At 44.7% G+C, this 16,458-nt stretch overlaps 1 protein-coding gene across 4 annotated transcripts in view; it reads left to right on the top strand.

Moving 5' to 3' along the window:
• Positions 1 to 16,458, top strand: part of LOC143290360 (uncharacterized) — a 68,618-nt gene that overhangs the window by 37,070 nt on the left and 15,090 nt on the right. For all 4 annotated transcript variants that reach the window (XM_076599733.1, XM_076599731.1, XM_076599732.1 and 1 more), the window contains 3 exons: positions 8,093 to 8,385; positions 12,777 to 12,881; positions 16,245 to 16,291. In XM_076599733.1, coding sequence (XP_076455848.1) covers positions 8,093 to 8,385; positions 12,777 to 12,881; positions 16,245 to 16,291 — 445 coding nt within the window. The remainder of the gene's footprint in view (positions 1 to 8,092; positions 8,386 to 12,776; positions 12,882 to 16,244; positions 16,292 to 16,458) is intronic.

The following is a 16,458-nucleotide window of genomic DNA, read 5'->3' as shown; positions in this document are numbered from 1 at the left end:
ATCTCCGTGTGTGTACGCTGTCATGTTGTTGTGTGTGGGGGGTGGTTTGTGGTGGTGATGTTAGGCTGGTGTTATTGTTGGATGTTTTCCTACGTTGGGTTGGAGTTGAGGGGGTGGGGGGTTCCTTTGGAAGAATGGTTCTCATGTCTGCTTAAATGGATTGAATAGCAAGATCATGTGATTTGCTTGTAGTGGGAATTGGAATGGATGTCAATTCTGTGCATTTGCATGTGCACAAAGCAGTAAGATGTGCACACGTATACATGTGCATGCATCCATACACACATGCATGTTGCACACATGCATGCAGACCCATGTACCAGTACATTGCACACACATGCACCTACACGCACATGCACACACACAGGCACGCTCACAAACATATACAAGATACCTGCATGCATTTAAGGAAGTCTAAACACAGGTATGTAGAGTTTCTGTGAATGAACATGAGCAAAGTTTCCATGATGGGTTCTGTTGTCCTGTGTGTACTCGTGCAGTCCTGTGATACACACTGTTGGTGTCATACGTGTCCTGACATTCCTCACTTCACAGTCACTTGTAGTGTCATCACATTTGTGCATTTGCCACTCGCGTATACCACACAGATTGACAGTTCAGATCATGTGAACGTGCTGTGATCTGATGCTCATGCACACAATATACACACATGTCAGAAAGGTACTGCGTCTTCACACATCCAAGCATAGTACCTGCATGGTCACATGAACACAGTGTTAAATGTGTCAGCACACTCATCTCTCCACATGTCAAGTTACACACACACACACACACACAGTGACAGTAACATAAGAAGTATGTCTATGTGCTTTCACAGGGTATATAAGTGTGTATGATATGTGCATAATGATGATTTGGATTTGTGTCTTCTCCGCCTGTGTGCTCCCAGATGTCTGTGTGCTCTGTCTCTTCTTTCTCAGGCCAACACCTGTTCCATCTCCTGTGCACAGTCTTATGTTTCTGTCTGTTGTCGGCCTCCCTCTGTGTTCTCTGTGTGTGTCTGCACAAGATGGGGGGAGTCTGTGCAAGTCCACAACTTGGAGGGCTTCAAAACAGAGTGGTTCTCACTGTTATCTCTGCTCCATACCACCCCCTTACAGAACAGAATGGTTCTCACTGTTATCTCTGCTCCATACCCCCCCCCCCTCCCTTACAGAACAGAGTGGTTCTCACTGTTATCTCTGCTCCATACCCCCCCCCCCCCCCCCCCCCCCCCCGCCCCCCTACTCCCTTACAGAACAGAATGGTTCTCACTGTTATCTCTGCTCCATACCCCCCCTCCCTTACAGAACAGAGTGGTTCTCACTGTTATCTCTGCTCCATACCCCCCCAGTCCACCCCACTCCCTTAGAGAACAGAATGGTCCACACTGTTGTCTCTGCTCCATTCACCCCCTGTTCAGAACAGAATGCTGGGGAGGGGGGGTGCAGGATGCAGATGTCTGCTCTGTCCATACCTCTCTTTCATGGTTTTACAACTCTGAGCTCTCTCCTGTGCTGTGGAGTCCGAAAGCCAAGTGGAAGAAGAGGAATGGTAGTTGTGTCAAGGAAAATTGTATGCATGTTTGTGATTGTGTACTTGTGTGTTTGCTAGTCTGTGTGTGTGATTGCTATAAAACCCTGTAGATCACAGATTGGGAAGCATATCAGATAAACTTCCTGATACATTTTTAAAGTTGTCCTGTAATTTGAAAGTAAACCTTGGAACTATGAGCAAGTTTTGCCTTCAGGATTGTCAGCTTATTGGTGTCAGGCTTTACACAACTCGGCAAAAGATTTCATTTTGAGGGAGTGTTGGGGTGGGGGTGAAAGCACATTTTTCTCCTTTGTCTTAAAATGTTTGAATGTGAAATGAAGTTGCAATAATTTGGAGCAGACTTGCAGTTTTAACAGGTCATTTTGAGCAAATTGACAGTTTAGCCACAAAATACCATGTCAAGTTGTCTACTTGAAGGAAGTTTGGAACGTTTGGAGAACAGTTCTTATGAATTTCTTTTTTTACTTTGTTCTGTTTTCGTTTTGATTTGTTTAGATATTTTTCTTTCTTTCTCTTTCTAAGCAGATAGGCATACGTCTACCACAGGTTTTGAGTTGAAAGAAGTTTGAATGAATGAGGGTTGTCCCCTGTGTGTATATGGGGAAGGATGCGGATGACATGGATCCTGTGGCTGTGCATGTGGGTGTCAGTGTCCTGTTGCTCTCTGTCTGGATCTCTTGTTGCTGTGTGTGTAGATACAGTTTTAACTGTAGTCCTTAAGTCCTTGTACTTGTTTGTATCCATTATCTGTATATTTGACGTGATCTTTGCTGACTTTGCACGGCATTGCATGTAATACAAGTGCTATTAGGAGTGAGCGTGTGTAAGTGGAGATCTCACTCATTTTTTTCTCCTTTTTTTTTTTCCCCCACTGGTTTAGGTGCTGAGTGCTCATTATTGTTGTCATCCGTCATTGTTATTTCTCGTTTTTTTTTTTTTTTTTTAATTGATTGCCAACTTATTTCCTCTTGAACCTGCAACGTTTCTTCTGATGATGCATTTGTACATGCACTTTTCTGTTGTTTTTTTTTTCAATAGAAAGATACTGCCTGTATCTTTCCCTTGTGTACTCATTAGCAGCTTTGTTTTTCTGGTGACTTGACCATGGGTGTTGCCCACAGTTTTGCTACTGACACGGACAACTTCAATCCAGCAGTAGTGCAGCACTTGATGTACATATATCATCCTATGTGAACCCATCCTGATTGGAGCAGCTGCAGGTGTCAGTGAAGTAGTGTGTTAGGACCTTGGGTGGCTCCTCTCTTGTCCTGATGCTTGAGGGTGGGAGGAGTTGGGAGCTCTCCCCCCAGCAGTCTGCCTAACTGGATTCCACAAAATCATTTGGCTCATTTTATAGTCGTCTCTATTGAACAGGTTAGTCTCATGCAGGACCAGCCACAGATTAGTCTCATGCAGGACCAGCCACACGACTAAGTGATAAGCAGAATTAACTGTGGAAATCTGAAATTTAAATCCAGTAGGTTTTTGTTTAGTGATGGCAAAATTATTTGTACCTGATTGTCTAGATGCTCCACTCATATACTTCCCCACGCAACACGTGTATACACAAATATAACAGAATGTGCACACTATGCACAGTGTATGTGAACCAACTTGTATACAAAATCAGAAGTTAATGATGTACATAGTTTGTATGAAATTACTGTTCTGATGTATGTGAACCAACTGTATACAAAATCAAAAGTTAATGAAAAACCCTATTCATATCAAAATCCATGTTCCGCAGAGTGTCGACCAATCAGACAATGAGTGTAGAGAATGAATATGAAGTTCATTTTGCCAGTATGTTAAGAGATAGCTTATGTTTTGTGTATCATTTGTATGGAAACTAAGTAAAGACTGTGATGAACCCTTACATTTCTAGGATGGGTTGCATATGATGTGTCAGGTTTGACTGGTAAGACATAGCCTGTTTTATAAGTGGTGGATAATAAATTCTATATATATATGTTTTATACTTAATGAGTCTTGAATGAAGACAGGGAACATTGATGATTACCAAGACACAGCCTGTTTTATAAGTGATGGATAATGAATTCTTATATATTTGTTTTATACTAAATGAGTGAGTCTTGACTAAAGACAGTGAAAAGTTACTATTGCATCAGCACAGGAGAATGGGGGCACGTGCTGTGAGCATGTTAGAGAGATTGTGTGTGTGTGTGTGTGAGTGTGTGCATGCATGTCTGCTTGTGTGTCTGCTATGCAGCGTGTGGGAAGTGTGTTAGTTACCATGTTCAGGTTCACAATCTTGAAATTTTAGAATTTGGAATATTGACAATAAAGAAAAGAAAACATGTTGACTAAGCAGATGAGCATTGATTGATGAAGCAGAGTATGAAAGGTGATAGGAATAGGCATTGAATGATTGATGAAGCAGATTATGAAAGGTTATGATAGGAATAGGCACTGAATGGTTGATGAAGCAGATTATGAAAGGTGATGATAGGAATAGGCACTGATGATGAAGCAGATTATGAAAGGTTATGATAGGAATAGGCATTGAATGGTTGATGAAGCAGATTATGAAAGGTTATGATAGGAATAGGCATTGAATGGTTGATGAAGCAGATTATGAAAGGTGATGATAGGAATAGGCATTGAATGATTGATGAAGCAGATTATGAAAGGTTATGATAGGAATAGGCATTGAATGATTGATGAAGCAGATTATGAAGGTTATGATAGGAATAGGCACTGATGATGAAGCAGATTATGAAAGGTGATGATAGGAATAGGCATTGAATGGTTGATGAAGCAGATTATGAAAGGTGATGATAGGAATAGGCATTGAATGGTTGATGAAGCAGATTATGAAAGGTTATGATAGGAATAGGCACTGAATGATTGATGAAGCAGATTATGAAAGGTGATGATAGGAATAGGCACTGAATGGTTGATGAAGCAGATTATGAAAGGTGATGATAGGAATAGGCACTGATGATGAAGCAGATTATGAAAGGTGATAGACAGCAAACGGATCATGGACATGACAGCTGTGTACAACTGAAGCTGTAGGGCAAGGAACATCACACACAACCCATACCTTAGCTGTAGCATTTTGTCACACCATAGCACACAGCCCATACCTAGCTGTAGCATTTTGTCACACCATAGCACACAACCCATACTTAGCTGTAGCATTTTGTCACACCATAGCACACAACCCATACTTAGCTGTAGCATTTTGTCACACCATAGCACACAACCCATACTTAGCTGTAGCATTTTGTCACACCATTAGCACACAACCCATACCTAGCTGTAGCATTTTGCCACACCATAGCACACAACCCATACCTAGCTGTAGCATTTTGTCACACCATAGCACACAACCCATACTTAGCTGTAGCATTTTGTCACACCATAGCACACAACCCATACCTAGCTGTAGCATTTTGTCATACCATAGCACACAACCCATACTTAGCTGTTGCATTTTTCCACACCATTAAACACAACCCATACCTAGCTGTAGCATTTTGCCACACCATAGCACACAACCCATACCTAGCTGTAGCATTTTGTCACACCATAGCACACAACCCATACCTAGCTGTAGCATTTTGTCACACCAAAGCACACAACCCATACCTAGCTGTAGCATTTTGTCACACCACAACACAACCCATACCTAGCTGTAGCATTTTGCCATACCATAGCACACAACCCATACCTAGCTGTAGCATTTTGTCACACCATAGCACACAACCCATACCTAGCTGTAGCATTTTGCCACACCATAGCACACAACCCATCCCTAGCTGTAGCATTTTGTCACACCATAGCACACAACCCATACCTAGCTGTAGCATTTTGTCACACCAAAGCACACAACCCATACCTAGCTGTAGCATTTTGTCACGCCACAACACAACCCATATTTTGCTCTAGCATTTTGTAACGCCACATCACAACCCATACATAGCTGTGGCATTTTGTCTCAGCAGAACACGAGCCATACTTAGCTCTGGCATTTTGTAACACCACAGCAGACTGTATCGTTTTGTTTTCTTGGCTTCAGTGTATTGCCCTGCACTTGCCAGACAGCTTGAAATACCACCTGTCCACCCCACCTCCCCTACTGCCCACTCCTTCCTCTGACGCACTGACACCTTGGGTTCTTGTGGAGTCTGCTTTCTCAGAACATTGTACATTTTTCTTGACCATGTCTAGTTGTAGCATGCTCTGTTTCATCTACCATTCAGCGGTGAATGTGTGCTGTAAGTAGATACATATTTAAGAAAGTGTAGGTTTGTAAGTGTTTCATTAAAACTGTTTTAAGCTATGGGACTAAAGCTGTAGGTTGAAACTTTGTTGTGCTAAGACAGAAGTGATAGGTTAAAACTGTGTTGTGCTAAGTCAGTGGTGATAGGTTAAAACTGTGTTGTGCTAAGACAGAAGTGATAGGTTAAAACTGTGTTGTGCTAAGACAAGTGATAGGTTAAAACTGTGTTGTGCTAAGTCAGTGGTGATAGGTTAAAACTGTGTTGTGCTAAGTCAGTGGTGATAGGTTAAAACTGTGTTGCCTTAAGACAGTAGTGATAGGTTAAAACTGTGTTGCAATAATAATAATAATAATAATGATGATGGTGGTATTTATATTGCGCTGAATCTTGTGCAGAGACAAATCTAAGCGCTTTCACACCAGTCATTCACACGTATGCATAACTCTAAAGCTGAAGAAACTGAAGACAAGAAAGAGGTAGGGGAGGGAGGCTATCTTGTGAAGTGGGTTTTAAGGCCAGACTTGAAAGAGCTGAGTGCGAGACCTGACAAAGCGAAAGAGGAAGTTCATTCCAACTGCAAGGTCCAGAGACCAGAGAAAAAACGGTGTCCAACAGTGGAGTGTTTGAATCTGGGTATGCATAAACAGAGTGGATCCGAAGCCGATCGTAGAGAGCAAGATGGAGTGTAAAGGTGAAGGCAGCTACAAAGATAGGAAGGGGCAGATTTGTGATGTTGTGCTAAGACAGAAGTGATAGGGTAAAACTGTCGCCATAGGACAGAAGTGATAGGTTGAAACTGTGTTGTGCTGAGACAGTAGTGAAAACTGTTGTGCCGAGACAGAATTGATAGGGTAATGCTGTGTTGCTCCAAGACAGAAGTGATAGGATAATGCTGTGTTGCACTGAGACAGAAGTGTTAGGATAATGCTGTGTTGCACTGAGACAAAAGTGTTAGGATAATGCTGTGTTGCACTGAGACAGAAGTGTTAGGATAATGCTGTGTTGCTCAAAGACAGAAGTGTTAGGATAATGCTGTGTTGCACTGAGACATAAGTGATAGGATAATGCTGTGTTGCTCTAAGACAGAAGTGTTAGGATAATGCTGTGTTGCTCCAAGACAGAAGTGTTAGGATAATGCTGTGTTGCACTAAGATAGAAGTGTTAGGATAATGCTGTATTGCACTAGGACATAAGTGATAGGATAATGCTGTGTTGCACTAAGACAGAAGTGTTAGGATAATGCTGTTGCACTAGGACAGAAGTGATAGGATAATGCTGTGTTGCATTGAGACAGAAGTGATAGGTTAAAACTGTTGCACTAGGACACAAGTGATAGGTTAAAACTGTTGCACTAGGACACAAGTGATAGGTTAAAACTGTGTTGCACTAGGACACAAGTGATAGGTTAAAACTGTTGCACTAGGACACAAGTGATAGGTTAAAACTGTTGCACTAGGACACAAGTGATAGGTTAAAACTGTTGCACTAGGACACAAGTGATAGGTTAAAACTGTGTTGCACTAAGACAGCAGAATTGGTAGGAGGTGAAGTGGGTCAGGCTGGATTGGAGTTGCCGTTACAGTGTTGCGTTATGTAAGATCCTAAACAGCTTATTCACCATGCATGATTATTTTCCTTGTGTAACACTAGAATTGCTGTTGACTAACTGACTTCATTTGACTGGTTTTTTTTATCAGGCCATTTTCATTATCAAACTTTGGTGGCCTATTATCTTGCCTCTCCGGCTTTGGGGTGATTTTGTTGTTGTTGTTTTTTTTGAAGTGTGTTGCCATGGAGACAGTGTCTGCTTTGTGATTGTGATGTGAATGGACTTTAGGATTTGAGGATTGAGAAGAGAGAGAGACAGAGAGAGAAAGAGAGAGAGAGAGAGAGAGATGTCTGTGTGAATGTTCTATGTGTGAGAGAGTTGGACGGAAGGAGAGGAAGAGAGAGAATCACCATCAAAACTGCTTCCAGCAGTACAAAACTAGTGCAGACCAGAAAATTTTTTTTTATTTATCTTTGGCCGCTTAAGGGGGGAAAAAAAGGAAAAAAAAAGAAGAAAAAACAACAACCCAAAACAGGCAGTGAAATTTTGTCATGAATGAACTGTGTTGTGAGAAAGTTTGTATTTTTGTGTATGTGTGGGCATTAGGACAGAGTTAGTGTGAAGAAAGGAGAGAGAGAGGGAGAGTGGTGGACGTGTGAGTGCAGGTTGGCAGGAGGGAAGGACGGTTGGAACTCTCCAGCACAGGTGATGACCACTGACTGTGTGTGTTGCACAGGGAAAGTTAAGACAGCTGACCAGCCCGCCACAAAGGGCAACAACCCTGGTCATGAAGCGGGAAAGGGGAATCCGGCAACTGCATCTGCAAAGGGGAACGCCGCTACTGCGTCCGCAAAGGGGAATGCTGGGAACACCTCGGGAAAGGGGACCGGCGGTAACACCTGTGGGAAGGGGAACAACCCTGGTACGGTGTCAGGGAAGGGTAACCCTGGCAGTGCGGCCACCAGAGGGAAGCTAGCAGCCACCCCCCCTGGTGGCCAGGGAGATGGACAGAGTCAGCACAAGGCCAAGGTGGGTGGAGAGGGGGTGGGGTCAGTGTGAGACAGTGAGCACAAGGTGGAGGGGTCAGGGTCAGTGTGAGACAGCACAAGGTGGGGGTTGGGGGTCAGTGTGAGACAGCACGGGGGGGGGGGGGGGGAGTCAGTGTGAGACAGCACAGGGGGGGGGGGGGTGTGTGTGTGTGTTGGGGTCAGTGTGAGAGAGCACAAGGGGGGGGGGGGGGGTGTCAGTGTGAGACAGCACAAGGGGGTGGGGGTGTGTCAGTGTGAGACAGCACAAGGGGGTGGGGGTGTGTCAATGTGAGACAGCACAAGGGGGTGGGGGTGTGTCAGTGTGAGACAGCACAAGGGGGTGGGGGGGGTGTCAGTGTGAGACAGCACAAGGGGGTGGGGGGGGTGTCAGTGTGAGACAGCACAAGGGGATGGGGGGGTGTCAGTGTGAGACAGCACAAGGGGGTGGGGGGTGTCAGTGTGAGACAGCACAAGGTGGTGGGGGGGGTGTCAGTGTGAGACAGCACAAGGGGGTGGGGGTGTGTCAGTGTGAGACAGCACAAGGGGGTGGGGGGGTGTCAGTGTGAGACAGCACAAGGGGGTGGGGGGGTGTCAGTGTGAGACAGCACAAGGGGGTGGGGGGGGTGTCAGTGTGAGACAGCACAAGGGGGTGGGGGTGGGGTGTCAGTGTGAGACAGCACAAGGGGGTGGGGTGGGGTGGGGTCAGTGTGAGACAGCACAAGGTGGGGGTTGGGGGTCAGTGTGAGACAGCACGGGGGGGGGGGGGGGGGGAGTCTGTGTGAGACAGCACGGGGGGGGGGGGGGGGGGTGTTGGGGTCAGTGTGAGAGAGCACAGGGGGGGGTGTGTGTGTGAGACAGCACAAGGTGGTGGGGGGGGTGTCAGTGTGAGACAGCACAAGGGGGTGGGGGGGGTGTCAGTGTGAGACAGCACAAGGGGGTGGGGGGGGGTGTCAGTGTGAGACAGCACAAGGGGGTGGGGTGTCAGTGTGAGACAGCACAAGGGGGTGGGGTGGGGTGGGGTGGGGGGGGTCAGTGTGAGACAGCACAAGGGGGGGGGGGGGTGTCAGTGTGAGACGGCACAAGGGGTGGGGTGGGGTCAGTGTGAGACAGCACAGGGGGGGGGGGGGTGTCAGTGTGAGACAGCATGGGGGGGTGGGGGGGGTGGGTCAGTGTGGGACAGCAGGGGGGGGGGGGGGTCAGTGTGAGACAGCATGGGGGGGGGGGGGGGTGTCAGTGTGAGACAGCACAAGGTGGGTGGTGGAGGGGGGCGGGGTCAGTATGAGACAGTCAGCACAAGGTGGGTGGTGGTGGAGGGGTGGGGAGTGTGGGGGGCTGTCAGTGTGAGACGGTCAGCACAGGGAGGGTAATGGAGGGATGTATGTGTGTGTTGGGATTGAATTTCTTAAGTGTTTTGTTTTTAGCCAGCAGTGATTTACTTGTTGGGGAGGGGTGCATTCTCGATGTCTGGGTCGGGCGTATCTTCATCAGAGAAATTGACACCATGTGCACGGTGTCACTGTCCTGTTGTGGTTTGAACATCCACAGAAAGTAACACCATGTGCACTATATCATTGTCATGTTGTGGTTTGAACATCACAGAAAGTAACACCATGTGCACTATATCATTGTCATGTTGTGGTTTGAACATCACAGAAAGTAACACCATGTGCACTATGTCATTGTCATGTTGTGGTTTGAACATCCACAGACAGTAACACCATGTGCACTATATCATTGTCATGTTGTGGTTTGAACATCCACAGAAAGTAACACCATGTGCACTATGTCACTGTCCTGTTGTGGTTTGAACATCCACAGAAAGTAACACCATGTGCACTATGTCACTGTCCTGTTGTGGTTTGAACATCCACAGAAAGTAACACCATGTGCACTATGTCACTGTCATGTTGTGGTTTGAACATCCACAGAAAGTAACACCATGTGCACTATGTTACTGTCCTGTTGTGGTTTGAACATTCACAGAAAGTAACACCATGTGCACTATGTCATTGTCATGTTGTGGTTTGAACATCCACAGAAAGTAACACCATGTGCACTATGTCATTGTCATGTTGTGGTTTGAACATCCACAGAAAGTAACACCATGTGCACTATGTCACTGTCCTGTTGTGGTTTGAACATCCACAGAAAGTAACACCATGTGCACTATGTCATTGTCATGTTGTGGTTTGAACATCCACAGAAAGTAACACCATGTGCACTATGTCATTGTCATGTTGTGGTTTGAACATCCACAGAAAGTAACACCATGTGCTCTATGTCATTGTCATGTTGTGGTTTGAACATCCACAGAAAGTAACACAATGTGCACTATGTCATTGTCATGTTGTGGTTTGAACATCCACAGAAAGTAACACCATGTGCACTATGTCACTGTCCTGTTGTGGTTTGAACATCCACAGAAAGTAACACCATGTGCACTATGTCACTGTCATGTTGTGGTTTGAACATCCACAGAAAGTAACACCATGTGCACTATGTCATTGTCATGTTGTGGTTTGAACATCCACAGAAAGTGACACCATGTGCACTATGTTACTGTCCTGTTGTGGTTTGAACATCCACAGAAAGTAACACCATGTGCACTATGTCACTGTCATGTTGTGGTTTGAACATCCATAGAAAGTAACACCATGTGCACTATGTCACTGTCATGTTGTGGTTTGAACATCCACAGAAAGTAACACCATGTGCACTGTGTCACTGTCCTGTTGTGGTTTGAACATCCACAGAAAGTAACACCATGTGCACTATGTCATTGTCATGTTGTGGTTTGAACATCCACAGAAAGTAACACCATGTGCACTATGTCACTGTCCTGTTGTGGTTTGAACATCCACAGAAATTGACACCATGTGCACTGTGTCACTGTCCTGTTGTGGTTTGAACATCCACAGAAAGTAACACCATGTGCACTATGTCACTGTCATGTTGTGGTTTGAACATCCACAGAAATTAACACCATGTGCACTATGTCACTGTCATGTTGTGGTTTGAACATCCACAGAAAGTAACACCATGTGCACTATCTCATTGTCATGTTGTGGTTTGAACATCCACAGAAAGTAACACCATGTGCACTATGTCATTGTCATGTTGTGGTTTGAACATCCACAGAAAGTAACACCATGTGCACTATGTCACTGTCATGTTGTGGTTTGAACATCCACAGAAAGTAACACCATGTGCACTATGTCACTGTCATGTTGTGGTTTGAACATCCACAGAAAGTAACACCATGTGCACTATGTCATTGTCATGTTGTGGTTTGAACATCCACAGAAAGTAACACCATGTGCACTATGTCACTGTCATGTTCTGGTTTGAACATCCACAGAAAGTAACACCATGTGCACTATGTCATTGTCATGTTGTGGTTTGAACATCCACAGAAAGTAACACCATGTGCACTATGTCATTGTCATGTTGTGGTTTGAACATCCACAGAAAGTAACACCATGTGCACTATGTCATTGTCATGTTGTGGTTTGAACATCCACAGAAAGTAACACCATGTGCACTATGTCATTGTCCTGTTGTGGTTTGAACATCCACAGAAATTGACACCATGTGCACTATGTCATTGTCATGTTGTGGTTTGAACATCCACAGAAATTGACACCATGTGCACTGCACCTCTGTCCTGTTGTACTTTGAGGTAGTAGGTTCCTGGTTTATCCACTGCACTGTCATGTGGCCATCTTGTTCAGTTTGGTGACATCGAGATACTGGCATGTACATGTGAATGTGATGTCCGTGTGATGGCACTAAGGATTTGTGCTGTTTTTGAACAAGTGTGCGTTGAAGAATAAGTTGGTGGCCATGTTATTATCTGTGGAAAGCTTTGAACAAGTGTGCTTTGAAGAATTAGGTGGTGGCTATGTTATTTTCTGTGGAAAGGTTTGAACAAGTATGTGTTGAAGAATTAGATGGTGGCTGTTTTATTGTCTGTGGAAAGCTTTGAACAAATGTGCTTTGAAGAATTAGGTGGTGGCCATGTCTGTGGAAAGCTTTGAACAAATGTGCGTTGAAGATAAAGTTGGTGGCAATGTTATTGTCTGTGGAAAGCTTTTAAAGAAATGTGCGTTGAAGAATAAGGTGGTGGCCATGTTATTGTCTGTGGAAAGCACTGTGCAGTACATACGCAACTGTCCAGTTCAGCTTCAGTGTTGATACATGCAGATGACCTCTGCCCTCACCTTGCTTTCTGTCACACAGTGCTTGTGTTTTGAAGACAGCTGACAAGAATGGTGTTTATGGTGTGTGTGTGTGTGTGTGTGTGTGTCTGTGTGTGTGTGTGTGTGTGTGTGTGGTGTGTGTGTGTGGTGTGTGTGTGTGTGTGGTGTGTGTGTGTGTGTGTTGCTGTGACAGGGGGAGGAGGGAGGAGCAGGCAAGGCATCAGCTGGCAGCACCAAGCCTGAAGCCCCGCCCCCTGCTGCCAGGCCGACCACTGGGGCCATCACACGGGCACGCCAGGTACGGCACGCACTGCACACTGACTGAGTGAACCTTGGTACATGATGGTGTTCTCTGGGGTAAAAGCGGCTTTAAAGGAAGGGTGAAAACAGTAACACACGGCTACTTACATACACAATGTTGTACTCATGAGTTATAGCTACTTTAACTCACTCGGGACAAACAGTGTTCTCCCTTGCTTTTCCCTACAGACGATCCATTTGTTAGGGTTAGGAAAAGAAATCACAAAAAATACAAAATGTAAAGTAACTGAATGAAACTAGGTGTACCTGACCCACTGGCCCCTCTCCTCACGCCATGTGTATGCCCACCCCCATCCCTCTTCACTGCCCTCAGAAGCTGAATCATTGTCAGTACCTTCTTGCTGGCAGCTTTCTTCACTGCAGATACTTTATTCAATGTCTTCATCATCCTCGTCAATGTCGAAACTTTCAGTTTGAAGCATTTCAATCACTTTAGCAGCAGTAAAAAGCTGCTGTCGTGATCCTGTTTGCTCCAAAAATTTTCACTTGTATTGTCTGTGACGCTGTTTTCGATACATATGCAGATTAGCTTGTCATGTGGGGTGCCGAACTCAATGGCATGCCGGTGAGTGTATTGTTACGGGATCTCACGATGAAACTTTCCGTTCGACCCTTGACATGTTCGCAATGCCTGGTGTAGCTACCCCATTAGGAAAATGTGGAAAAAAATTTAATTGTCAAAACTGCTATAGTATTCTGTCGTCCAGAACCGCATCTTACGTCAAGAACGCTATAGTGTTCCGTCGTCCGGAGTGAATTACTGGAAGGGTGAAAACAGTAATGCGCACGAAGTTCCACTTGTAGATGTGAACGAATATGGGAGTTGCAGAAAGAAATGTAAGGAAATATCATGGATTCCCATCTGTGCAGTGGTTCAAGGGAGGAAGAAAACATCTGACAGAAAGAAACAATTTAGCCGTTGAAAAAAATGATTGATTTTGCTGTTGAATAATGAATGTTTGAAAATAAGAAAAATTGCGGACCTACAGATATTATTTTTTGAAGTTTACTAGTTCCTCAGATGGTGCTGGAAGATGATGTCTTTGAGAAGAAGGAAATCAACTGTTAGGTGCAGAGTAACTGACCTTGTGAACACTATTGAACTTTAACCCTTGAGCCCTGACCACCGCTTTACCAGTGGTGGGGAGGGGTGGCATAATGCCTGGCCACCGGTTGAGCAGTGCGTAAACACTTGTGTCGTGTTTTGCTATTGGTTGACTTATATTGAAGAGCCAGTCAGAAAAACTCTAATATTCTGACGCCAGCGAACACAGTACCAACATTGCCGTGCCCCCTTACTGTGTTTTGTGCATGTGCTTTGGATAAAAAGGATCGATTTCTACCATGAAGCGTGCAGAGTCTCAACCTGACACGCCTCCTTTGATCAGCTGATTCTGCATGCTCGGATTCTTTTTCAACATCACTATCTGTAGCAGAATCATCCGATTCGAATTCCACCTCACTCTCAGAGTAATCATTGTCATACTCTACTTCTGATAAATCATCAAGCATATCAATTACTTGCTGCGTTGTGTTCAGTTGTTTTCTCGCACGTTTTGTTCCTGATTTCTGCCCTGATGGGCCAGGTTGAGACTCTGCACACTTCAAGTGTTTACGCACTGCTCAGCCAGTGGCTGGGCATTATGTCATTTTTCTCTGCCACCGGTAAAGCGGTGGTCAGGGCTCAAAGGGTTTAATACCAATTATTTGCAAATTTTGGCTCAGGAGCTCGGGCAGAAGGGTTAAAATTGCTCAGGAACTCAGGCCTCAAAGGGTTAAGGATTTGTTCATCAGCTTTAATTGTGCACTTTTTCCACAGCTGAGTGTTTATCTTGTGGAAGGAAAGGCTTGTTTCTTGTATTGTTTTATATTGATATTCCTGGTATTGATTTATGAAATACCAGAATGAAATGACATTTTCTACTTGAACTAAAAAAAATCTTAAAAAATGCATTACATTATGAGATGCATGTTTAGAAACATAAGTCATCTGTATAAGATATTTTTCCCGTGTGCTCTTGACATGCATGAAGGAATAGCATGTACACACTTCCAAATACAGACACATATAGCATTCACTGGTCATTGGACAGAAACCACTGTGGATCATACACACCTCAAGTCCCCCTCCTGACACAGACACAGACAGCATTCACTGTTCATTGGACAGAAACCATGTGTAGATATCTCCAGTTCCCCTTCCAGACACAAACAACATTCACTGTTCATTGGACAGAAACCACATGTTCCCCTTCCAGCCACAGACAGCATTCACTGTTCATTGGACAGAAACCATGTGTAGATATCTCCAGTTCCCCTTCCACACACAAACAGCATTCACTGTTCATTGGACAGAAACCACATGTAGATATCTCCAGTTCCCTTTCCAGACACAGACAGCATTCACTGTTCATTGGACAGAAACCACATGTAGATATCTCCAGTTCCCCTTCCAGACACAGACAGCATTCACTGTTCATTGGACAGAAACCATGTGTAGATATCTCCAGTTCCTCTTCCAGACACAGACAGCATTCACTGTTCATTGGACAGAAACCACATGTAGATATCTCCAGTTCCCCTTCCAGACACAAACAACATTCACTGTTCATTGGACAGAAACCACATGTAGATATCTCCAGTTCCCCTTCCAGACACAGACAGCATTCACTGTTCATTGGACAGAAACCATGTGTAGATATCTCCAGTTCCCCTTCCAGACACAGACAGCGTTCACTGTTCATTGGACAGAAACCACGTGTAGATATCTCCAGTTCCCCTTCCAGACACAGACAGCATTCACTGTTCATTGGACAGAAACCACATGTAGATATCTCCAGTTCCCTTTCCAGACACAGACAGCATTCACTGTTCATTGGACAGAAACCACATGTAGATATCTCCAGTTCCCCTTCCAGACAGACAGTGTTCACTGTTCATTGGACAGAAACCACGTGTAGATATCTCCAGTTCCCCTTCCAGACACAGACAGCATTCACTGTTCATTGGACAGAAACCATGTGTAGATATCTCCAGTTCCCCTTCCAGACACAGACAGCATTCACTGTTCATAGGACAGAAACTGCACGTGGAACAAAGCAGTCGACATCATCTTGTTCTGGCTTTAGCAGGCAGTTTGTTGTGTTTCCACCTGACTCTTCATCTTGCCATCATTTGTCATCTGTTATGCAGTGTGTCCAAAATGTCCGCCCTGCTCCACATGTGTGATCATTGTTTACTGTCTGAATCGTTCACAGCCAGAGGTGTAGCTGTTTGTGTGGGTGAAGTCTGAAGGAAAGCGCTGAAAATGGTTTTCACTGCTTTCTACTGTTGTTTCCAGGCGGCAGCAACCAAAAAAGATGGAGCCAAGCAGGAGCAGGCCAAAAGGTAGAGATTTGTGTCAATGTGTGGGTCATGTAGTCTGGGCTTGCATTTCTATTTGTGATGCCATACAGTTCATTCATTTGTAACTTTGATCAAATGTCAAAATGACTACTTCTTGGTTGGTGGTGTTTAATGATCAGATGTCAAAATGACTACTTCTTGGTTGGTGG

This window comes from Babylonia areolata, chromosome 15, assembly GCF_041734735.1.
Source record: "Babylonia areolata isolate BAREFJ2019XMU chromosome 15, ASM4173473v1, whole genome shotgun sequence".
In the NCBI taxonomy this organism is placed as follows: domain Eukaryota; kingdom Metazoa; phylum Mollusca; class Gastropoda; order Neogastropoda; family Buccinidae; genus Babylonia; species Babylonia areolata.
Note: the sequence above shows the minus strand (reverse complement) of the source record. Positions and strands in the feature narration are given on the sequence as shown.